At 50.3% G+C, this 25,382-nt stretch overlaps 1 protein-coding gene across 1 annotated transcript; it reads right to left on the bottom strand.

Annotated features, from left to right (window-relative positions):
- Window positions 1–1,604: 1,604 nt before the first annotated feature.
- Window positions 1,605–18,394, bottom strand: VIPR1 (vasoactive intestinal peptide receptor 1). The gene is made up of 9 exons (XM_006868763.1): window positions 18,287–18,394; window positions 11,450–11,556; window positions 6,781–6,914; window positions 6,151–6,211; window positions 5,845–5,911; window positions 5,381–5,472; window positions 2,917–3,046; window positions 2,678–2,719; window positions 1,605–1,793 (listed from the first exon to the last, which is right to left on the bottom strand). The coding sequence occupies exons 2-9, from the start codon at window positions 11,491–11,493 to the stop codon at window positions 1,605–1,607; spliced, it is 759 nt and encodes a 252-aa protein (XP_006868825.1). The 5' UTR covers window positions 11,494–11,556; window positions 18,287–18,394.
- Window positions 18,395–25,382: the final 6,988 nt, after the last annotated feature.

The following is a 25,382-nucleotide window of genomic DNA, read 5'->3' as shown; positions in this document are numbered from 1 at the left end:
ATTTTGCAGGTGGAGAAACTCAGGTCTCAAGATCATGACCTGCTCATGATCCTAAAGGAAGTCTAAAAAAAGTGATTGAATTGGGTCGGAACTGGCTCAACAATAACAACCGTTGTTTGTGTTCTGGACCTTTCTGAGGTCTATGAGAGTGGACAAGGTCTCTGGAACCAGTTTTGGGGGAAGCACTGAGTAGGGAGGGAGAGAAAGAGAGAGATCAGGAAGGGTGAGTAACCTGTTTAGATGGGTGAGCGGAACAGACACATTGTCTGACTCCTCTTATCTCCCAGGCCTTGGAGTAGCAGGGGCATGAGACCCTCAGGGTCTGGAAGCTCCTGGTGCCTCAAGCCCCACATCCAGCTCTCCACCAGCAGCGCTTCCCTGGAACTTGAGGGCGGTATCTCATTGGAAGTCACCAGACACTATTGACCTGCAAGTAAGGAAGCTGAGAAGGCTGGAGAACTGCTTCCTTCTCTATCCCACAGCTGACATGCACAGGGCAGGACACAGAGTACTTGTGAAGTCAGGTCGAAGGCATTTGCCACTCCTGGATATGCTGGGCAAATGCTCATGCCCGGGGCTGTCACTGCTAGTGGCTTCTAGTCACTCTTCTCCTGAGCGACCACTGAACTGGAGCCTTTGCTGGCTGCTGGGCTGAGTTTGTTATTTAGCGGTGGGTCCTGGGATGGTAGTGGGTAGAACAAGGCCTTGAATGAGTTTGGTGGGTAGATCTGAGCTTTCCCCAGCCCATTCTGGTCTCTTTTTATCAACTTGGCATCTCTGTCCTGTTCCTGTTCCTTGCAAGTTTACAGGAAGCTTGGGCAATGACTCTGGAGTCATCTTCTGCTGCCTGACATTGTCAACTTCCCCCTACTGTTTCTAAGCCCTTTTCTTCCATCTGATCCGCCATCTTGTTTGTTCCTCTCTAAGCCTTTTTCTTAGTCCTACTGTATCTGCTCCCTTGTCTTCAGTGACAACTGTGCTCTACCTACCTCCTCTTGGCTGACCCTGGGCAAAGGTGACAAGCTCTTCTCACACCCCTTCTCTGCTTAACCATTTCTGGGACCGTTATCACCTCACCACGGAAACTGCTTGAGGCAGAGAAATTCACTCCAGCTGAGAGCAGGCCCTGGTGGGAAGGGGCAATGCATCTTCAAAGAGATGTGGGAATGGCAAGGTTTAACCCAAAGGATGGAGACAGCAATGGTGGAATTTCAGGCACTGTGGAGGTGCTGGCGGTGGGTGACCCTTCTGGGCAAGAACTTTCTCCTCTCAGTTCATACCAACATCATTTGAGGATGGTAACTGCCTTCCTCCGATTGATCGATCAGGAGAGACACCAAGGGTCAGTCCGAGTAGACGGATTCCCTACCCTTGAATGGCAGAGAGGGGCTTTAGTGGCAGAAACTGACGACAGGTTTCCATTCCACATCCTGTAGCGTCCAGCTCTTTCTGGCCCTTCCTTAGGCAGGAAAAAAGGCTGCGCTTTCCAAGGAAGTCGGGAGCCTCTGAGCCTAGAGCTGGGACTAGCAGCTCCAGGGCAGACCTCTGCCCTCAGTCACCCTGGGCATGTGGGGGCGAGAAGGCTGCCCTGGGCGCCTAGCTGTTCAGACCAGGGAGACATCGGCCTGGAAGCTGGAAGAGCGGCGCGCATTGGGACTGACACGAGTCAGCATGGAGACCTGCGTGCTGCTTGTGACACCATTGTCGCTTCCGGGATGCTGGTATTCGGAGCCCCAGCCAAGAAGGCCGTCCAGGTGCCAGCGCCGCCACTTCCGTCGCAGCTCAGCCTGCACCTGGAAAAGGGGAGGGTGATTAGGCGAGGCCCTGGAGCCTCTTCCGTTGCTGATTGGGTGGCTCTCGAGTTAGGCCGCTGAGCCAGCCAATCATATCCTCTTATGGGAGTCAAACCTGAGAGACTGGGATACTGCCTTGGGAGTTACAGAATTAGGACCAGGTTGGGGCCAACATCAAATCACCACCTTGGAGTGGGGACAGGGTGGGCATTGGGGCTGGGAAGCTGAAGGTAGGCAGGACCAGAGAATGCAGTCCAGGGAAGGAGAGGGATGCTGCTTAGGGGTGACTGTACCCTCATTCTTCAAATCACCACCACCTTCCAGTTTGCTTGAGCTCATCCAGCTGGCATTCTGTGCCTTGTAACCAGGGCTCCATGGTAACTCAAACTTTGTGCTCACTGGCCTGCCCCTCCCAACCTCTGGGCACACAGCCACTTAACTAAGGGAACCTCAAACTTGGATGTGCACAGGAATTCCCTGGGGGTCGGGTGAGTGGGTTATAAAAGTTCAGATTCTGAGCTTGCAGGGCTGAAGTGGGTCTAGAAATCTGCATTTTTAATACAATTCTAAGTGATGTGGACTGTGAACCATAAGGTTGGTGGTTTGAACCCACCAACCACTCCAAAGTAGAAAGATGACTTTCAGCTCTCACAAAAAATTTTAAGTCTCAGAAACCCTATACACAGTTGCTTTGAGTGGGAACTAACTCGACAACACTAAAAACAACAACAGCAAGTGATGTGGTTGCTAAGAGCTTACGGACCACACATGGAGCAGCAAGGTTTAACTTGGTTTTACTGTGCACATATCCCATCAGCATTTCTGGGGCCTGGGCCAACTGGAGTTCTCAGTTCCCTGACCTCTGAGATCTGGGCGGGGCTTACCTCTCCATTGAGGAAGCAGTAGAGGATGGCCACCACAAAACCCTAGGGCAAAAAGAGAGGTGCGGTAGACAGACCCTAGGAGCTCCCAACCCCCGTGTTCCCTTGGGTCAAGCATACAGTAGGTGTTCAATCAACGATTTTGTAATGAAACGGTTGAAATCCAGTGACAGGAGGCCAATGCCCAGGTTGAGTCCCTTAAAGATCTGAGAAAAATACAGCCTTAAGCTAACAGTTCATACCTGGAAAGACCCCAAGACGAGTTCAAAGACAATTTTCACTTCAGCCTTAAAGTTGTCAGGGAAGAAGGCAAAGATGATGTAGTGGGCCCCAAACAGGGGGATCAGCAGGAGTGTGGACTTGGCTAGCCTCCTAGGAACAGGGAAGGGGCAGTCAGTGGGTATGTGTGTTCACATGTGCAGATATGATTGGCCAGCTGGGGCTGGAGGCCTAGAAGATGAGACAATGACTGTATGAGGGCGGACTATTGGCTCCAGTAAACCTTTTCTCTGCAGTGCCCCTACCCCTATGATCCCTGTTGGCCCTCCAGGTCTGGAAGAAATAAACTTTAATTTTCACTCCTGTGGAGGACAGAGTATAAGTAGATGCCAGTGATGAAGCCTGAGGATGCATGGATTTCAGACTCTGAAGCAGCTAAAGAGGAGATAGTCTCAGATCCTGGTCTCAGTTTTCCCATCTGTAAATTGTATGCTCAAAATGGTGAAATTACCGAAATGAAGGTCCACTGCATTCTCTAGTGCTTTCATTGCTATCAAGTACAGTGGATTCATGAGACACTAGCTTTCTGTTGAGCGTGAGGATGTCTATGAAGGAAGCCTTTCTAACTGGGAGGGTGATAGGCATCCTTCTGGTGCTTGGTCACCAGGGATGACTCAGGGTCCAGTCCTCTGTCTCTGGCTTTGCTGCTGTGTCCACGTCTTCAGGAATCACCACCAACAGTGCACCCTCCCTCACACCAATACACACACTCCCAGCATGCTGTAAAGAGCCAGCTCCTTCTTTACCAGCCTGGGTACCTAGCAGAGCCCAAACTCTTTCTCCCATGGAACAGGGCTCATCTTGGTTCAGGCTTCCCACCCACCTGATCTCACAGCTGGTCCAAGCAGTGTGAGCTCATGGTTCCCTGCTGGGAGAGTCTGGGGCATGGGTGGGATGGGGTGTCCCTGCCTCTATTCCTCCTGCCTTGGCACTATGTCCACAGAGGCTGAGTCCTGGGACTAAGGTCCCACAGTAAGCTGGGGACAGAGGAGCTGGCCTTGCCTTCCTCTGCATCCTGAACATGGTTACTGGTCATATCAAGATCTCAAGCATTACCCACCCCTCCCTGGCTGCAAACCTATTCCACACGCCGAAGGCTGACAGATGGAGGCTTTCTTTAAATTGAAGGCTTATGGGGAGGTGGAAAGTGGGAGCTGACAGCCCCTCCGCAGGGAGCTCCATCTCCTACTCCCCCTTCCCCTTCTGCCTGCTGACAGCTGTTCAGTTTCCATCTCACCCACGCAGACCTGGTGATGACCAGCTCCCTCCACCTCAGCTGCAAGCTCTTTGGGGTGGTTGTACACTAGGGAAAGCAAGGCTCCACAGGTAAAGGAGAGGATGAGTACGTGCTGTCCCTCAGTACAGCAGACCCTAAAGGGCCTTCCTTTCTCACACAAGACGGGAATATCTACCTCCTTCCCTAGCAAGAGAGATTTCTGTCACACTAGGAATGTGAGTCTCATCTGTGACAATCACAGGATTCCAGAATAGAATCCTAAACCCAGCAGCTCGTGACATTCTAGCCAGGAATCTTAGAACCACAGCACCAACTCCCCAAATGAGAAATGAGACCCAAAAGAATGTTTTAGAATCCCAGGACTACAATGCTCTTGTGGGTTTTCCCCAGACCTGTCTTATCTGCATAGCACAATCTCCTGTTCCCATCTGTGGGCAAGCAAACCCCATTCACATGCCCACAGCCACGCTGTCCACATTTCCATGTTTCTTTACCTCTCCCTGCAAGCCTTGTTGCTCCCATGAAAATCCACTGGCTTCTCCAGTCCTCCCAAGTGCAAGGAACAGCCCTCACACTGTTCCAAGCAAGGACTACTGGTCACTCTCACATGGTCACACTACCCCTCCGTTCCCAACCACCCATGGAGAGTGTCAGTTTCCTCATCTGTAAAATGGGGATTTTTTACTGGGAGACTGTGTGGATGAAATGAGATGATATATGGAAACCCCTTAGCCTATGCCTGGCTCCCAGTCTACTGCAGATGTCACTATTTTGATTGAGGAACACGGAGTCCTGAGCCTGGCTGTGTCTTTGATGAGCGGCTCACCAGCCCATGAATCCTTTGTGCACTCATTGCCCTTTCTCAGGGTCAGGTACAGGGCAGGCACTGGTGATACGGTGTGAATGAAACCGTCTCCTGAAACTCCCTGGTCTGGTAGGAGCGGCCTACCTGGGTCACCTAGCCGAGTCAGTCACCCACCGAGATGCAGACATGGGGCTTTGAGGGTAGAGGGTCTGAGAAGGGGACACTTGTGAGCTGACCTAGGCCAGGGCAGGCCGAGATGGGTAAGATCAGGATGGCATTTTGGTAACTTTGAAGGTTTGGGGTAGGAGACCTTAAGGGGATGTGGGATGATTTAAGGACTGGGACTGGGAGTGCTGGGGGGCCGGGGCACTGGGCACACACTCACGAATATGGGCTGCTATCACTCTTTCCGACATCTGGGGGCCGCAGTTTCTGAAGCAGGATTCGGATGATGCAAATGAACAGGATGAAGTTCACCTGATGGGTAAGGCTGTGGTCAGGAGGTCCGAGAAGGGGGGCAGGGAGCATCCTGTGCCCTGGGCTGATGATGGCCTGTTTTTTTCCTCAGGTCCTTTGTGCCCCTCCATTATACCTCCCCAGATCCCACCCTTACATCTCTGCCCTCTGGGCAGCCAGCCAGAAACCTGACTTCTTTTCTCTAAGGACTGTGCCTGTCTCTCATCTATTGTCTCTACTCTTGATGAAGAACTGCTTGGGGAGGGTCTGGATGGGACCCTGAAATGGGCATTGTTGGGAAACGTAGGTTTTTGTTTTGACCTTAGACTCTAATTTACTGTATGACTTGAGGACCTCAGTTTCCCCATCTCAACAAGTAGGAGGAGTTCTTACCAAGATGGAGGCAAGGATGGGGCCCTTTATGATCCACCACAATGGGGAGGTGATGGTGTCCCAGCACCTGGGAAGGGGATGGTGGGGGAGAATGAGAGAGGTTGTCCTTTGCTAGAGCGAGAAATAGCAGAACAGGAGTCTTCCAACTGTGTACAACTCCATCTCAGACCCATTAGAGACCAGAGGCCCTGAGTCTGTTGCTCCGGAGGGCAACCTCCAGCTACAGCCCTCCTCTAGTGAAGCAGGTGCCATATCTGTGCACCAGCATCATCCCCACCAGGGGGGAGGGGAGAGGTGACAGCTTACCCATAATTCTCCACATGGATCTTGACGATGGTCCACACCATGATGAAGATGCTGGGTACCCCTGTCAGGGCCAAAGGAGAGAGAAGGAGAGGAGAACGTCCAGGAGGCAGGGACAGAGGGATTGAGGGATAGATTTAGGACAAAGAGCCAGAGATAAGAAGAGAGAGAGAAAGGGGTTGTTGGTTTCTAGAGCTTCTACCTCTGGCTGGGTAGGTTGTTGGTTGTGCAAAGATGCTCCATTGAGGAGTGAAATTGTTTGGCTGAGGAGCTATGTCCAGCTAAAGGCAGAATTGTTCAAATTTTGACAAAACATTTTATAGACAAGCAGTGGTCCTGGATGTTTCAGGGACTGGACGGGAAATGAAAAGGATGTTTACCAAACCTGTCTGTTTCACAGATCAACCCTAGGTACAGCTTAAGTTTGAGGGCACCTACCTGGGGCTCAGACATTTGGGGACTTTTATCAACCTTTGGCCATGAGCCTTGTAGGCAGGACCTGCAGCCCAGTAAGGCACCAAGTCTGCAGGATGAGTTAGTGGTCTTCCCCGAATAAGCTCTATAAACCCTGCTCCCTCTGTACCCAGCTTGGCAGCCCTCCCTGGTACCATACCCCAGCCGATGAGTATGTACCCCCAGAAGTACTTCCGCTCGGAGAAGAAGGAGATGGCGAGCAGGGTGTGCAGGTAGAATCCCTCCACCAGCAGCCAGAAGAAGTTGGCCATGACACAGTACTGGAATAAGACCACAGCTGCCTTACAGCCCACCTGCAGGAAGAGGACCAAAGAAGGGGCTCACTGGGGCCATCTGGGGTCCAGGCCTGTCCATACCTCTCTTTCTGAGAGGACATCCAGTTTCATCTCTTTGTTGTCCTACATTGTCTCTCTTTAAATGTTTCATGGTTTCCCCAGTACCCCTGATTTTGATCATCTGATGCTTTGGGATAAGCTGATTATTTTAATTATCTACCCATTCATCGTTTTGCGTTCTCATCTATCTATCTATCCATCTACCTATCCAACCATCCCCCACCCACCGCCCACCTATCCATTTATCTACCCACTCACCAGACATCTACCTATTGATCCATCTATTATCCATGCATTCATCCATCATATATTCATCTGCCCATCTGTCCACCCACCTACCTCTCCATTCATCTACTTACTCATCTACTAGACACCTACTTGGAGCCCACCCACCTACCATTCATTCATTTACTCATTTATCCACCCACCCATCAATCCACTCATTCATCTACCCACCTACCCCTGTACCCAATCTGTCCAACCCTCCTTATTTTATCTATCTATTCTTCTACCTATTCAGCCATCCATAAATCCATTTACTCAGTCATCCACCTACCTATCTATCCATTTCACCATCCCTGACCCACCTAGTCACTCATCTTATGCCAATTAGAATGGAAGGTATTTAAAAGGGAGAATGTTTGCTTGAACTTGCAAGAGTCACCTGAAGGTTTGAGACTCTGGAGTGAAGTCAGATGGAAGTGTTGAGGAGAGAAAGGGAGAAGAGAGAAGGGTGACCATTCCTCCCAGGGGCCAGAGTAGTAGAAGAGTAGATAAGGATGAGACAGAGGAGTCAGGATGACCCCTGATTAGGGAATCTAGGGGCTCTGGCTGGGACAACTGGCATAATTGGAAGGTCTTCTTGGACCTTCTGTGCCCTCTCAGAAACAGTCTTCCATTTCAGATCAAACTCAGATGCTTGTGAGCCAGGGTTTAAAGCCAATCTCCTTTGGGAAGCTTCTGGCTTCCACTCCTCCTAGTGCCCTGAACATGGCTTCCCATCCTTCCTTCCAATGTCCTTGACCTTGAGATATCTTCACAGAGCAGCCTGCTCTACCCTATGATTGGAAAGCCCATGCTTGACTGCATGATTGGAAAGTCTTTTCAGATACAGGTGGGTTTTTTGTTGTTTTTGCTTCTGTTCTCCCCCTATTTATAGGAAGAATAGCTCAACTAAGAGACCAGTTATCTGAGCGTTCTCTTTCCCTTAGAAAAGCTTCCCAGAGCTGCTAATGAATCAGAGAGCCAATCTCCAGAATTAGCCTTAACAAAGTGCACTGGAGACTGGAGATTCCTCCTAGGATTTGTGGCTCACAGCCTGCCTGTCTGACTGGGACCCCAGATCCTGGACTGGATCCTCTGAGGAGCTGTGGGAATGGGCAAGGTGGCTCTCCTGGGTTCCCTCTTTTCCTTGTTGAGATGCTTGATGTTCTACCATCATAGGTTCATTCTTTTGGAAGAAGATACTGCTGACTTCTGAAATGATGCACTGCTTCTGAAGTCACTGAGGAAGACCAATGAGTCACTGACCACAAGGAATGGGGGGAGCCAGGGCTGGTGTCTGGTCCTAGCTCAGGTTAGGAGTTGGAATGTGGGGGCACTCTGTGAGGGCGCTTTGAGTTCAGAATCACTCAGAGATAGACTCCTTAGTAACAGTGGGTGAATTCCTGTAACCTCCCTTCCCTAGGAAGGCCCAGATTGAATTGACAGGAGAAGAGGGCAAGGGAAGGGGAGTGGGAGCAGGACGTGTGGCATGCTAAGCAGAGTCCTGGGGATACAAATGGCAGAGGCCAGAGTTGGAAGGAATTTTGGGAGTCTTTGCATATTTGGGGTAACTGAGTCAAGGAGTTCCTTATGGTCTTATGGGAAGTTAGCAACAAAACTATGGGAGTTCTAGCCATAAAGTACCCCACCAGGACAGAAATTAGCATGTGCTAATTGGGCTCTTTGAAGGTTCAGCAGCATCTCCTGCCACTGGGAAGGAAGTAGGATTTGAGGAGCTGCTCTGTGAGAGTTGGCCATCCTTGGGAGGAGAAAGAAGGAAGGAAGGAGGAAAGGGATGAAAGAAGAGGGGAGGAAAGAAGAGTAGGAAAAGGGGGGAGTGGGAGAAGGGGAGAAGAGGAGACAGAGAGAAGACAGAAAGAGAGGGAGAGACAGAGTGGAGATTCAGGTGGAAGGCGGCAAGACAGAGAGATGGGCAGGGCGGGGTGGGGCAGGAGTCCTCACCGAGCCCTCAGAGCAGCGGTCTGACTCCCCGCTGTTGAAGAGTGCCAAGTCTTTGATGAAGACAGCGGTGGCCCTCAGGATGAAGGAAGTGAAGAGGTGCATGTGGATGTAGTTCCGTGTGCAGTGAAGCTTCCTGCGCAGGGTGGGCAAGTCTGGGAGGCTGAAGGGGCCTTGGAACCCCACCTCAATTAATGTTTGGCAGGCTTGGCCTCATGTGGGTCCCACCTCCAAGTACCCCATTCCCATGTGCAGCCCCACCCCGTGGAGCAGGCTCCGCCCCCAGGCACTGGCCTTTTATCTGGGTACCCTACGAGCCACCGGCTGTGATTAGGGGCAGCTGGCCTGGAAGGGGAGCTGAGTCAGGGGCAGTGTGCTGCTTGGCAGGTGGCAGCGGAAGGAGCAGGGCATGTCCAGGGCTCCATTGTGGGCCTCACCTGAACAAGACCAAGATAGCCATGGCGATCAGAAGCGATGCAAGGGACAGACTGTAGCCGATGGTGTAGCCGGTCTTCACAGAACTGTAGAATAGTGTCTGCTGCTGCTGGGGGCAGGAAGATCTTGGGTGGAGGTGGGCTTTCCTAGGGGGTGCTAGTGGGGTGGGGTGTCCTCCTTCAGTCTCCTTAACCATTGTTGTTGTGAGGTGTTAACTCATAGTGACCTTATGCACAACAGAACGGAACACTGCAACATCCTCACAATCTTTATTTAGCTTGAGCCTATTGCTGCTACCAAGGAGCTCTGGTAGCGTAGTGGTTATGAATTGGGCTGCGAACCACAAGGTCAGCAGTTTGAAACTACCAGCTGCTCTGCGGGAGAAAGATGAGGCTTTCTGCTCCCATAAAGATTTACAGTCTCGGAAACCCTGTTCAGGGTCGCTATGAGTCGGAACCAACTCGATGGCACTTAACAACAACAACATTGCTCCTGCCACTGTGTCAATCCATCTTGTTGGGACCCTGCTTATTTTTCACTGACTCTCCAGATTTCATAGACAAGATAGGACTGCTTTCCAGGGTGGGGGTGGGGGCTGAATTCAATTCCCTCTCACTGCTCTTTCCAGAGGGCTATGTCACTGAAGACCTCCAATCTGTCAGTTGTTCATTTGTTTGTGCATTCCTTCTCTAGTCATGTGTTCAGCACCCCTTCTTGCCTTATAGAGCCCTATGGGGGGCCCTCACACTGTGTGGCCAGAGGAGGCACGCTGTTGGATGAATTTTTCCCTGGGGTTCTTAGGGAATGGGGCCAGCAAGATGGAGGCAGTCTGGCCTCTCTAGGGAAGGAAGACAAATTGGCCCCAAAGGGCTTCCTATTTGACCCTTTCTCCCCATGCCCTTTTCAGAGTGACAGCCACCGGGCAAGTCCCCTCCCCACTTCCATGTCCCACTCCTGCTTGATTAGAGGTAAGTTGTTAAGAGAGCTCTAGTGGAATTGGGGCAGTCCTGGTGCGGCATTGCAGGTTACTGCGCTGGACTGCAAGGTCAGTGTGAATGACAAGGTTGGCAGTTCAAGCTCACCAGCCGCCCCTCGGAAATACTATACTGCATCGCTATGGGTCAGAACCAACTGGACAGCACTTAACAACAACAAGTAGGGGAATTGGGAGCTGAGCCTCCAGCAGTCTTCAAAAGCCTCTGAGGAAACTGCCGTGCCCTTAGAAGGACTGGAAGCCCCCACCTGGGAAGGCTGTCTGGGGCAGAGGCAGATGCCATCACAGATAGACAGACAGACACATGCATTGGCACACAAGAGGAGCGAGGGGGCTCATAGCCAAGGACTCCAATTTTACTTCAGCCCCTATCAAACCCTTAACTCTGCTGAACTTGCCCTGGGGGTAAATACCCTGTGTGGGACTGAGGACATCAGGCCTTGTTCCTGTCCATGACCCTGACTGGCTTGTAGTAACTGAGCCTGATTCCATCCAGGATCTGCACCTCAGTTTCCTCTTTGGATGTGACAGGCATGATGGTGTATCTGTCTCAACTGTAGGCAGGATGACCTAACCTGGGATTGCTGCTTCAACTTTTGCTGCTCTGGGGATCCCATCTTACATGCCATCTTCATGAAAGCCCTTTCTGTTACCCTGTTGGAGGTAACCAGAGGATAAGCCCCAGCTACAAAGGCTTGTAGATGGAGGCTTGGCAAGGATAGACACCAGCAACCCTGGCTCCCATACAGATAACAACCACATCCTTTGATGGTGGGTAGGAGAAGGGAACCTAGCAGGCTAGGGTGCTCTGGAGGTGAAGTAAGGGTGTACTGAGTCCCACCTCATACAAACTTGATGCGTTTTCATCGAAGCCACAGGCAGCATGGTAGGGGCCAGGCTCTAGGTGTGTCCAGCCCTCTTCGGTGCAGTTGCGGCTCACGTTGAGGCCTGGGAGAGGGCAGGAGCAAGGAGAATGGAAGGAAGTTGGCACCAAGAGTAGAGCCAGTGATGGGGGTCTGGCCACCTCGGCTTGGCACAGGTCAGAGAACCTGGTCCCCCTGCCGCCAAGCCCTGGTGCTGCCATGCTCCTGCTGCTCTGAGCCAGACACCCAGTATATCACAAGGGAACCTAGGGCCAGGAGGAGCACTGGTACAGATGACAGAGTCAGAGCACATTTCTTGGTTGTGTCCTGCCGCTATCCCGATCCAAACTTGACCCCAGGTGCAATATAAACTCTGACTCTAGTCACAGACCAGAGAATGTCACAGAATGATGCTGAGACCCTTCTTACAGATGGAGACTGGACTCTGGCCTCAGATATCCAGGACCACAGGTTGCCTGGGAGCTGGTGTGACAGATGGGTTTCTTTGCCTTCCTTGGTCAACCTGCCTGGGTCCTGGGTCCTGTGGAAACTTCCACACCCAGTGGGGCTCAGAAGTGATGCTGGAGGGCAACTAATGGTATGGGCTGGGGAGACCATCTGACAAGGACACAGATCTGAAATCCTCACCAGTGGAGTAGCAGGGGTCTCCTGGAAGCATATACAAGGGGAGTCAAGCCACACAACAGTGTAGGAGCTTGGGGTAGAGACAGATCAAGGCTGAGGCTCCAAGGCAGCTGAGCTCTCTGTAGTCTTATAACCAGACTGCAGCTAAGGGACGGGACTGCTCAGGAGGTATGTGAGGTGATGGGTACCCACGAGGCCCCCATTGTCCAGCCCTGGGAGCTGGCCTCTCTCTGAAGGGAGAGGAGGAAATGAATGGACAACAAGGCATTAAAGAGGCACTTTAGTCCAGGAGAAGGCATCCCGGTGACACTGTAGGATAAGCAATGGACTGCTCACCCTATGGTCCAGTCAGCAGTTCAACCCACCAGCTGCTCCGAGGGAGAAAGATGAGGTTTTCTGCTCTTGTAGAGATTTGCAAACTGGGAAACCATGTATATGATCACTATGAGTTGGAACTGACTCCATGGCAGTGGCTTTGGTTTTGTGAGCCCAGGAGAAAGCTGGCTTGCCAGGCTTGTTGGGATGGAAGGGAGGCAAAGGAAGGAAGAGAAGAGGAAAGTGGAGGGAAGAGAGGAAGAGAGGAAGAGGAAAAGGCACAGAAGGAGGAAGGCAGGTATTATTGAGAGGCAGAGAAAGGTAGGGAGAGAGGAGCGGAGGAAGACACAGGAAGGAGATGGGCCCGAACACCCCTGCCCTCTAGGTCCTTCCTCATTGGCATCATCATCACCCTAATCACCATCACCAGTCTTATCCGCTCCATCACAATCACAAGTTTTCAGAGCTTTTTGTGGGTCACTGCTGCACAAAACTTCATGCACGTTATCTTACTTAGTTTCCGCTATCTACCAACTATTCCTCGGAAACCCTGCACTGGGTTGCTATGAGTCGAAACCCACTCGACGGCACTTAACAACAAACCGCCAAAATTGGAATGCACGTCACAGTTGAGAACTGGTGGCCAAGATGTTGGTCACTTGCTCCCAAACCATGCAGAGAGGACAGGGTAGGGTGGGTCTGCTTCCCAGATGCCCCTGGCCCTCATCTTCACTGAAGTGACCTAATGACTTGTTTCAGGTGTTCAGATGCAGGGCCATGGGAAGGGGTCAAGCTGTTCTGTGAGCTCAGAGAGGGTCACTCTCATGCGTATTTAATCGTTTCTAAATTTTGCCGCTGTAAGTACATCAGGTGGTTCCGTTCCTTATTTCCATAGCTCCTCCTGGCCACCCTTTGAAAGAGGTTCTTATCACTCCACTTTATGGATGAGGAACTGAGAGCCAGTCGCAGGGAGAGGGAGGGGCAGCCAGGAAGGAACAGTTCCCTGGTCTGGGTGTCTTTCCACTATGTGGCCTCTGGACAAGGCAGGAAGGGACACTGGGCTGCACTGGTTTCCTTCCTTACCAACCCCTAATCACACTGATGCAAGAGGCTCTCGGTGGAAGAAGTCTTCAGCTGCCTCTGCTCTGCCCACTGGTCTTCCCACCACTGTAACCAAAGTGGCGCCTGGCCCAGAGCTTTCAGTCCACCTTTCACCAAACCACTGACCTTGCCTCATCCCCTGAACTCCAGAACACTCAGCTCACTCTGAGGTCAGACCCACCCTCAGCATCAGGGTCTAGGGTAAGTAGAAAAGCAGGAGCAAGGCCAAAATAACCATCCTTGAAGTCTCTGGCTTTGGGTCCCCATCTCACTAGGGACCCAATGGTCAGGACCAAAGACAAAGTGGACACCTGCTATCTTTCTGAAGTCCCTGAGTTGTGTAAACTGTTAACACACTTGGCTGCTAATTGAAAGATGGAGCTTCAAGTCCACCTAGAGGTATCTTGGATGGAAGACCTCGTAATCTGGCGGGGGGGAAGGCTATCAAAACCCTATAGAGCAGTTTTACCCTGACACACATGGGTGGCTATGAATTGGAGTTGATTCTACATTAACTGGTTTTTGATGTCATGAATTCCAATAAGTTTCTTACATCTTCCTTATCTAGTTTCCCATGGAACACACCTTCTTTCCTTCATGTCTTCAACCCCTGACACCTGGTTTCCTGTTTCTCTGTACCATTTTCAGAGATTAGGAGTACTGAGTATGGTTGTGCAGGTTGTTCACTGCACAAGGACACACATATGATGGATGATAGAGGCTGAGAGCCAGCTCTGGTGAAAGGCTGACTCCACCAGAGGATGGGACACTTTGTTTTCAACAGTTTAGGTTCCCAGTCAACATTTTTATTGTTTTATATGTATTATTTATATATAATTATATTATTATATATTATCAATGACACTGATTATATTCTTCACAATGTGTGAACATTTTCATAATTTCTGTTCTGGCTGTTTCATTTTCATTAATCTAGTTTCTCTGTCCCCTTACATTCTTATCTTTGTTTAAAGAAATTGTTGACCATTTAGTATTATGAAGGAGCTCTGGTAGCGTAGTGGTTACGAATCGGGCTGTGAACCTTAAGGTCAGCAGTTCGAAACTACCAGCTGCTCTGTGGGAGAAAGATGAGGCTTTCTACTCCCGTAAAGATTTACACCCTCAGAAACCCTGTACAGGGCCGCTATGGGTCGGAACCGACTCAACGGCACTTAACAACAAACAACAAGGTGATTTTTAAAGGAGCACAGTACTTATAGGTGATATTATCTTTTGAGAAAATTTGTTATTCAGCTACAAGATGGCCTCTGGGGTTAGTTTCAGTTCAATGTTTAAAGAGTCTCTCAGGGCAATAGTCTTGGGGTGTACTCAAGTCTCAACCAGTCTAATAGGTTTGTTTTATTTTTGCCTTCTCTCTTTTAGCTTTAAATTTTTTTGGTAAATTGAGTGAAAGTTTACAGGGCAGAGCATCAGTTTTATAGTCAGTAAATCATATATTTAGTTCATCTCATTGATTGCAGTATCCTCAATGTCATAGCACTTATCCCATGTCCTCCCTGGGTTTCTTGTTTCTAGTCCTCTTTCTTTCCCAATGCTTGGTTAAATACTGCCCTTTTGATATTGAATGGTTGAGTATTCTATAGTATGCGTGCCTCACTAGTGTTGTTGTTCCTCCTAAAGACCTGTCTAATACTTGGCTGAAAATTGATCCATGGGAGTAAGATCAGTTCCAGACCTGAAGGGTGATGAAGGGCCACAGTCTTGGTGTTTGACCAGCCTCTACCTACCAGGAAACGTGGTTTTTTTTCTCCCACTCGAAAGTGTTGAAGAGCAAAGATGTCAGCTTGTGCCTGATCCAAGCCATGGTATTTCCAATAACCTCATATGCATGCGAAAGCTGGACAGTGAGTTATGGTGTTGGAGGAGAATACTGAAAGTGCATGGGCTGCCAAAAGAACCAACAGATCTGTGTTGGAAGAAGTGCAGCCAGAGTGCTCCTTGGAGGCCAGGATGGCCAGACTTCGTCTCTCATACTTTGGACATATTGCCAGGAGGGACCAGTTGCTGGAGAAGGATATCATGTTTGGTGAGGTGGAGGGTCAGAGAAAAAGAGGAAGGAAGACCCCAAGAGAAATGGATTGGCAAGTGGCAGCTTCAATGGGCTCAAGCGTGGCAACAGTAGTGAGCTTGGCCCAGGATCGGGCAGTGTTTTGTTCTGCTGTGCCTAATGTTGCTATGAGTCAGTACCGACTCAATGGCACCTAACAACAACAAATGTGATTTTGTTCTGTTTTCCTTTTTAGGAATTTGAGGTTCTGGTCCACATTTTTCTCCCATTCTATCAGGGTCCATCTATTATGGATCTGATTGTTGTTGTTTTTAACTGCCATTGAATCGGTTCCAACTCATAGCAACCCTGCATAGAGTTTCCAAGGAGTGACTGGTGGGTTTGAATTGCCTACTTTTCATTAGCTGTCCAGTGCTTATGCTACAGTGCTACACCAGGATTCATCTGCACAAAGGTACCCTATGGGCTTGTTATGTCCTATTACGACTCCAATATCCTAGACACAGTTGGTCCAGAGGAAGCCCAATTTGACCTGAGCAGGTCCCACTGTGGTACAAGCATTTTGGCCTTCTAATACCCCTCTCCTTCCTCAAGGGCCTCTGGCCAGTGGTCACAATGTTAGCCAGATGATAGCTTTCAAATGAAGTTTCCAGCTGCGACATTCCAGTAGGGACAGAAGGAGTAGCCATCAGGGAAGAATGCAATTAGCAGGTGCTTCCAGTGATCTGAGAGAAGCCAGCTGCCAGGCTATGCCAATGGGACCCACCATGAGACTTGCCCAGGTGCTGGCTCCTCTGGAGGAGGGAGGGGCTAGGTGGGCGCCAGCCTGGAATATGGCAAACCTCAAGGAGGGCATTGAAATCACAGCACTGACCACTGGGGGCAAAACTCCCAAGAGATCATTTGTTTTACCTTCCATCCCAACTTTACAAACAGGAAGACTGAAGCCCAGAAAGGGAAGGCCTCTCGGAGTGAGATCCAACAATCTTTGTGATTGTCCTCTGCATCCTTTATGAAAGTCCTGCTCCTCATCAGTGGTCCCCAGTTGTCCTGTTCCTCAGCAATCCTCCCACCCATTCCTGCTCCTCCCTCAATTCTCGGCATCTCGTGCCTGTTTCTCATTCGTCCTTCCTACAAACCTTGCTCTTCCCTGAGTCCTCCCCAACTGTCCTACTCCGAAGTGCTCCCCACCTACCTGCACTCCTCTCGGTCCTCCACACCTGCCTTGTTCCTCCTTCAGTCCTTTCCACCACAACTCCAACTCATCAAACCAAGACCTGACTCTATTTTCTCCCCTCCTGGCTTACTCCCACACCAACTCCATAGGCAAGTCTGCCACTTCTGTCTTCCACTATGTCCTCTAAGTTCAACCATCATCATCTTCTGTCTGCCTTGTGAATGGGGCTTCCTGCTTAAACTCCTAAAATCCTTTCTTCTCACAGAAATCGAAATTATCAGTTAAAATCCTAAATCCAATGGTGTCAATTCCCCTGCTTAAATCTCTAGAGGCTTCTCATTGAACTTGGAAAAAAAACTCAAGTCCTTACCTCTGTCAGGGAGATTCTCCATGGTCTAGCCACTGTCCATCTTATCTCTTCCTCATCTCTCAGCTCCCAACTCTCTCTGCTCCAGTCAAACGAGCCTTGACTTTCTCTCTCTCAGTCCTAGGAGCCCTGGGACCGTGGCTTCTTCTCACTCCCAGAGCTTTAGGTTGCAGCTCAATGTTACTTCCTCAGAAATGTTCATGAATAACCTTACATGGTGCTGGTGGTTGTGTGCGGTCACGTCAGTTATGATTCATAGCAACCCTGTATAGGGTTTCTGAGGCTGTATATATTTGCTTTAAAGTCTTATCTTTCTCACGCTGAGCAGCAGGTAGATTCGAACTGCTGGCCTACAGTTAGCAGTCCAAATTGTAACCCACTATGCCACCATTATTTTTCCTCACAGCTCTTCTTACTACTTAAGATAAAATATGTTTGTTCTCTTGCTAATCCTCTCCCAAACTAGAACGTTAGTTTTGTGACGGCAGATGGGAGTGGGGGGTGTTTATCCTCCATCCCACAATGCTTTGTCTACCACAGTTTCTGCACATTAGTAGGGGCTGGATAAATACCCACTATATTAAAGGACTGATAGGGGCTCTAAGTTAAGTACCACTGAGTTGGTTCTGATTCAGAGCAACCCTGTGTAGGGTTTTCCAGGAGCAGATGGTGGGGTTGAACTGCTGACCTTGTGGTTTGCAGACTAGTGCTTGAACCTACAGTGCCACACCAGAAGTCCAGCCTCCTTAATTCTTCAAGAGCATGAAAGGCTGCTTCCCAAAGAGGCTTCTTCTTGTTTCTGCCTTATGTGCAAACATTCATTTAAGCAGAGCGTGGCAAGGTGTGTAAGCAAAGCTCTGTAACAGTCTCACAGAGACCAAAAGGCCATCAGCTCCAGGCAGTTAATGACCAACCCAAGACAACGGGAACATGGGAGCCATAATTTAATCAAGTGCCTGCCAATCAATCAGTTATCAATTGCTGGGCAAACACTTAGTGAGCCCTTCCCATGCACTTATCTTTACCTGAAGAGCTAATCAAATCCCACAAGTCTTTCAAAGAGCCAACACCATTGCTGCCTCCACCAGGGCACCCTGGTTGCTCCAGTCCTCTTAACTATTATCCTTTGTCTTCCCCACTCACACCACTCTGGCTCCCTCCCTTCAACCCATAGCTCTTACCTCGAGTGGAAGAAAAGAGTATGAAAATGGGAGGGCAGTCCAGGACTACCACCTGGCCTCGAGGGGTGGCTGGCCAGCAGGTGAGGTTGTCCCACATCTTGCTACAGCCTGTGGGGTGAAGGCAGAGGACACATGGGTCAGCATGGCCACCAGGTGCCTACAGCCCAGTGAGCCCACTGGTACTTACTCTATACCTCTTTTTTCTCATGCCAGGCTGGGGGAATTCAGCATCCCCCCAAGGAGCCTCCAGTCTGAGGGGGACGGTACAACCACAGCCCTCACTTGATGGGGAAGGCATGGCTCTAGCTCCATGGTTAGCAGTAAGGAATCGATTTCCCCCCTGGGAATGTTGCAAGCAGTATTGGGGTTTGTTTGTTGCAGTGATTGGGGGTAGCCTCACCTGGTATTTGATTGGTGATTTGACCATTTTAATGGTAGGCATCCTGGGTGGTCTTGCACAAGGATAAATCATCTTATGTTCCACATGACTTTCAAATGAAACACTGGACATTTGTGTAGCTGAAAAACTTCTGTAATGGCCAAAGCCTAGACTCTTACTCCATTTTTACATATAACCCAAACCTCCCAAAACAAAACCTGCTGCTATGGAGTTGATACCAACTCATAGCAACCTCATGTGTTACAGAGTGGAGCTGCTCCAGAGGATTTTCTTGGCTGTAATCTTTGCAGACGCAGATCACCAGACCTTTTTTCCATGGTACAGGCTTAACATACAAGGCGTTTGCCAGGAGTATAATTACTGAGTAAAGGGAGAGAAGATTGTACTTTGTTTTGTTCTAAACCTTACTACACAGAATTGTTCAGTGTTTTCTTAAATCGCATCACCGACAGCAAGACTGCCTGGGATATCTGAGTCATAGGTGCAATAGCCAATATTTCAGTCTACCTTTATAGCTCTCACATTCCCAGGATTTATAGTTATAGCTACAACCTTCAGACTACGTCTTATCTTCTATATTGCATCTGAACATGTACACAGTATTCCATTATAAATCGATTTCCTTTGAAAAAAGATTTTTTTTTAAATGAATATACATATATCCTGAATTTTATTAGTTATAAAAGGAGGTATATGGGGTGGTGGACGTATTGAGATTGAACTAGTTCTTGAGGAATCTTCATAAAACTCACAAAACATCAGTTAAATTGGGTGTGAGTTAAGAGAGCCCCCGTCTTTACTCCTACATCACAGGCTGTCTTCTTGCCCATACAGCTATTAGCCCTGCAGTGTTCTGACTGGACAAGAGTGCACAGTAGGTCTTATGGTCTGCTTTAATGTTGTTGCTAAGTGCCATCGAGTCAGTTCCAACTCCTAGTGACACTGTATGGGGTCTCCAAAGAGCAGCTGGTGAGTTTGTGGTCCACAGTCCAGTGCTGATCCTAGAGTGCCTTGCAAATGAAAATTGCCCAGTTCTTATCAATTCTGGAGCCAGGTACCTCTGAGGTACTAGACCTATTCCAGACTCCCTAACCTGTGAGAGATTTCATTGTCTCTCTACAGTTCTGCCAGTACCATAGGTTTACTCAGAAAATCCAACCCCTGAACCAAAGTCAATGCCAGCCAGCCTGGCCCAGCCCAGCCCAGCCCAGCCCAGGTCCGAAGGTTCCCAGGTTCCCAAGATGTGGGCCCTGGAAGAGGAGGTGGAGAGATGTTCCCACTGGGAAAGGGCCCCAGGACTCTGAGTGGTGGGTGGGCTAGCAGCAGGGAGGGGGTACTTTCGGTGACTTGCAGCAGCCAGGTGGAATCTGGCCTGAAGGCCCAGCCAGATAACGAAGACTCCCTTCCCTCGACATGTCAATCTCTTTCCCCGAGCCTGTCCTCAAAGCTCCTGTGGTCAGTCCCCCATGCTCCACTCCTGTGCCAGCCTCAGTGGAGACCCTTCAGGCCAGTTGAATTTGCTCAGGTTCAAGGCCCTGTTAATAATATCAGCAAACACTTACACAGTTCTGTGTCTAACTGCTTTAAATGAATCACTTATTTAACCGTTTCATTTTTTTATAGATGAGAAATGGAGGCACTGAGAGGTCAGGTGATTTGCCTGAGGTCACACTGCTGGGTAATGCACACCGCCTGTTCACACACCCTTTCCAACAGGCCTTCCCTACTCTTCCTGGTCTGAAGGGCTCTACCGCATCTTTCTGGGAATTGGGTTGCTGCTGCTGGACTTTGTTTACCCCTCTTGGACACAGCAGGGCACACCCTGCTTTGGAAGCCAGCTCCTGTGCCAGTGTCCCCTCAACTTTGGGCTATCTCTGAACCTGCAGCTGCCAGCTGCCAGGGAGTGGATTTGGGGATAAGGACGGATTTCCGGTAATGAGCTCAACTTCATCAGAGTGGGAGCAGAGGAGAGGGAGACCACACTTGGCCTCAGGGACCTCAATGAAACAGGCTGGGCTAGCAGCTGCTGCTGGAGCACCTGGCAGCTACCAGGGAAGAGAGGCCAGTACAGGGGCCCACAGTCAGGGGCGCCCCCTGCAGGAGGCAGGATGCGTCTGCTTTGCTGAGGCAGCAGGAAACCGAGGGGGTGGTGACAGCCAGGGCAGTCCTTCATACCTGTCGGGTGTGTTGTCCTAGGCTGGACCCTGGTAGTATTTCCCATGTGCCTGTCCAGGGAGGCCCCAGAGGACCCATCACACGAGTCACCAGTCCACAGAGATGCAGGGCCCAGGCTGGCTTTGTGTGCCTAATGGGGGGCAGCAGTTTTGACAGGAAAGTCTAACCTGGCTGGAAACTGGGGTAGGGGGGTCTGCTGTATCATTTTATAGACTTGTATGTACAAAGAAATGCACACCCTGATAAGCACTCCCAGACACAAGGAACCTTAACTAACACGTGCACACATTCATACATGTGTATTTACCGGGCATGAAAACCCAGTCAGCAGCAAACATATGCAGAGAGAAACCTTACAACTTACAGACATACAGATAAACATGACTGGGCATACCATAGACAGACACAGATATTCCCACCTACACACACACACACACACACACACACACACACACACACACACACACACACATATATATATACATATACATGCACAAACTCACACACAGAGACACAGCTCACCAAGCAGACACGGTGAGGCCACATCCAGGCTTAAACAGACACGTATCCACCCCCGCTTCCCACCCACCCCTGCCCCAAAAACACCTGGAGTCAGACACAGAACTGCAGCCCCAGTCCCAGACAGACAGAGACTAGGAGCACACACCTGGCTGTACATGAACACACACAAGGTCATGGGCAGACTCATAACCCACAGACCTGCCCGCCTCTGGATCCCAGGTTGGCTGCCTGGTGACAGGGTGTTGGCAGTCAACGGGCACCCTGTGCCAGTAATGACCTCACCAGGATGCTGAGGGTGGCCTGCTCTTTGGGTCTGGGAGGTGTGCAATGGGGTCTGAGCCTCTCTGGGCTGCCTAGGATCCCACTATCTGTTGGGGCCTGCCTGCAGCCTGGTCCTGCCTCCCTATTCTTGTGGAGTGGGGGTGGGTGTATAGGCCACGGGTTGTGCAGTAACCCCTTGACCTAGGCCTCAGTCTCAGGGACCCTGGAGCCTGGGGACCAACCTTCCTTGAGACTTGGGGAAGTGAAGTCTGTTTAAGACTGCACACATACACTAAAGGTGCACAAGGCAGAGATGGGGCACCCAGGGACAAAAAGGAGGGACAGGGAGAGGCTACATAAATGTCAGTCTCTGAGGTGGTGGGGAGGGAGGCAGGCGGGCGGGGAAGACACAAAATCGCTCCAGGGAGAATGAGGCTGTTACACAACTTGAGCTTGGAGCCTGGGGAGAGGACCTGGGAGGGAGGCTCAGAGCCAACACAGCCACTTCCCATCCTGTAGTCTGATGTGCCAGTCCCACCCCTTCCCCTTGGTGAGCTCTGAACTTGACATCCCTCCCCACCCCCCACATGCCTCCACTTTCCCAGTCTCTCTGCCTCTCCAAACCCTGCCCACCCTTCCACGTCTGCTCTAATGCCACAAATGCCCAGTCCTTTGTGATTCCTCCTGTTTTTAGCCCAGGGTTGTTGAGCAAGGTGCTGGCCACATAGCGTGAGGCAGAGGGAGTGGAGAGTGGCTGTTATCTGGCCTGATGACCCCATCAGGTCCCAGTGCTAAGCAAATTCCACCTCAAAGTAGCCCATGCACACCCTTGGTATTGTCAAGTGGGAGCTCTCCCAGACTTCCGGAGACTTCCATAGTGGTCGGACTCTGGATCTGACCTTGGCTTCCCTAATTAGCCGGATAAGGAGCAGATGGCTCATCTAGCCTTCCAAAGGTGGGTTGGCATGGAGGCTGCATGTGCATGTGTGTGTTTGGTGTTGCTACCAGTTCTCCTGTGTCATAGTAGTTTGTAGGGTCTTGTGTTGGGATGAAGGTGTAGGCCTCAGTTTCCCCACAGGGATGAGTATTCCAGACCTGTGCAGATTCTCTTGGTGCCCCTTCTCTCTCTCTAGATGGCCAGAGCTTCTGTGTGGTCTTTGTGGGGTCACATGCTGTTACCAAGTAGTCCCTGCTTTCCTTCTGAGATCCTAACACAGTAAAATAGTCTAATTCCAGAACATGATGGCCTAAGACCAGATCTCACCTCAGCTCAGGCTAAGCTCAGGGGCTGAGAAACCCGAGCCTGGGGCGTTCCCACCAGTGAGCAGCTACAACTCTTCTTTGAACTGCCTTCATTGTCCATAGGACCCCCACTATGCAGCACCATGTGCCTTCCCACCCTGAGTGGGCTGGTAGCCAGGGACATCCTCTCCACTTCTGGACAAGATGGGTAGGGATCCCCAAAGACAGAGTTGGTTTCAGTCACTTTTCAGAAGCTCAATTTAGTATACTTCCTTCAGCTGATGGGGAGCTCTCCAGACCTGGGATAGGTGATGGAATATGGAACCTATTCACCCTTTCCTTGTTCCATCTGGCTTTCTCAATTCCTCCCAGCATCCTTTCCTCATCACCCAGGTACTCCCCTCACTATGGTCCCCATCCAACAAATGTGGGATGAAAGTGACGTGGATCTGGTCACATGATGTGAGAAACAATGGAGCTGTTGGGGCTCAGGCTGGGGTCATCACCTGCTGTCTGGTTTTCCATCTGCACCTCCTGCAGACACTGCTTACGGTCTATCTCTATCTCCTGAAGTATGCGGCATTCCTCCTGCTGCAGCCCAGTCACGTGGCCAACCTGGGGACAGAGATGGAAGGGGGCCCATTAGCCTTGTTCAGGTTTTGCTTCTTGTCCACGAACTCCAGGAGCATGGGGCCAAGCAGGATCTAGGAACCTGACTGAACCTGCTCTTGTTTTGCAGGGATTCCAAGTTCCAACTGAGCCAGGACCCGAGTTTTAGACTAAGCCCTTTCCCTAAACCGAGTTTGCACCTCAACCCCACCCTCATATGAATTTCAATCCCAACCTCAGGTTCAGCCTTAATCTTAGCTCCAGACTGAACCTTTACCCAGACCAAGGACTGACCTAAAACTTGCTCATTATTCCCAAGGCTTGGTCTGTCTTGGTGCCTCCCACAACAGTGCTGTGGCCATACCAACTTTGTGTCTTTATGGGTGGCGAGACCCTGGACAGAGGTCAGAGAGCATCTCCTTAGAGCCTGGAGCTGGCCCACTGGAGTCTGCCACTCTTCCCATCTTCTCCCTTCTATCCCACCTCAGTTTCCCTGGATAGGTGGGGCTCAGCTAGTACTACTTTGTTATGGGCACTTGGAACCCAGCCTCCAGGTCAGGACTGGCCTAGGAGGAGTCTAAGAGTGTGGCTATATTTCCCAACCTTTGACCCCATTCCAGAAGCCTATGCTAAATCCTCTGGATTACCATGCTGGGAAGAGGATTCACCCCTTTGGCCCTCTTTGCCCAGACCTCACCTGCCTCCTTCTTAGCTTCTGAACAATTCAAAGTCTACCAGATTAATGGGGGTGGGGTAGTAGATTGAAGGGCGTCAAAGAGGCCATTTAGGATCGCCAGACCACCCCTGCCTCCTAGTGGTGGGGAGAAGGGTTAGGAAGGGCCAAACCAGGTGTTCCAGGGAGAGCTGGCATTGAGGCAGACATGTAAGTCGGGGTGATGGATATCTAGAAACAGCCAAAACAAAAACAGGTCTTGGGAGCTATCAGGTGGGGAAGGGAAGTTGGAAGTCTCGATGGAGGAGCCACTGGGCTGGTGGCAGCTTCTGCAAGGGTCTTCTTCAGCTTTAGGAAAGTGGCTGCTGGCCCTGGTAACTTCACACAAGTTTCCTTAACTTGGCAAGAATGCCAAGGTCTCCAAGAGGTCTCCAGAGATTCTCAGTGTCTCCCCCAACTTGTCCCTCCCATCCTGGGACACGAACCTACCTCCCTGGCTTCTGTCGCCCTGTAGGACAAATGGGCCTCAGCTGTCTCCCCTGCTACCTCAGGAGACTTCTTGCAGTGGAGTTGTGGGGGAAATACGGGTTGAGGGCCTTCCCCTGTTTTCTTCCTTAAGAGTGTCCTTGTCTGACCTGTGGGCACCCAGTGGATGACTTGGACCATTGTTTTAAGTAAGTTGACCCTATGGAGAGACATGAATCCCAGATGGCAGTGAGCTTTCTCCATGGCTATGGGAGTGGGGGAGGGGAGTGTCCAAGCTTAGACTGGATAACTCAGTACACAAGAGACCACAAAAGTGAGTCTCTACCACCTCATCAGTCCCCTTACACCTTCTTGGGAATTTTGGTAGATGCTCATTGTCAAAGAGACCACTGCAGTCCAACTTTCCCATCTGAAACGAAGTGCCAAAGCTGACCCAGTTCTGATCTCAGAGCAGGACTCCCTGTCCAGGATGTCTTCTGGACTGTCCCAGCATCCATCTCTTACTCACCTAGTGTCACTAGCCTGTCCATACCACACAGTGAGCATAGGTTCCTAATTGACTTTATTAGTTACTTAGGGTAAAGACATTAGTTAGTAAGTCATTTAAACATAGCAGACTGAGTAGCACAGATCTATTATGGAATTGCGGTTGTTGTTGTTATGTGTTGTAGAGTTGGTTCCAACTCATAATGACACTGTTCAGGGTTTCCGAGGCTGTAAATCTTTAC

The sequence above is a fragment of the Chrysochloris asiatica genome, unplaced genomic scaffold, assembly GCF_000296735.1.
Source record: "Chrysochloris asiatica unplaced genomic scaffold, ChrAsi1.0 scaffold00124, whole genome shotgun sequence".
NCBI classification, from domain to species: domain Eukaryota; kingdom Metazoa; phylum Chordata; class Mammalia; order Afrosoricida; family Chrysochloridae; genus Chrysochloris; species Chrysochloris asiatica.
The sequence above is the reverse complement of the archived record's forward strand: the minus strand, read 5'-3'. Positions and strand labels throughout refer to the sequence as shown.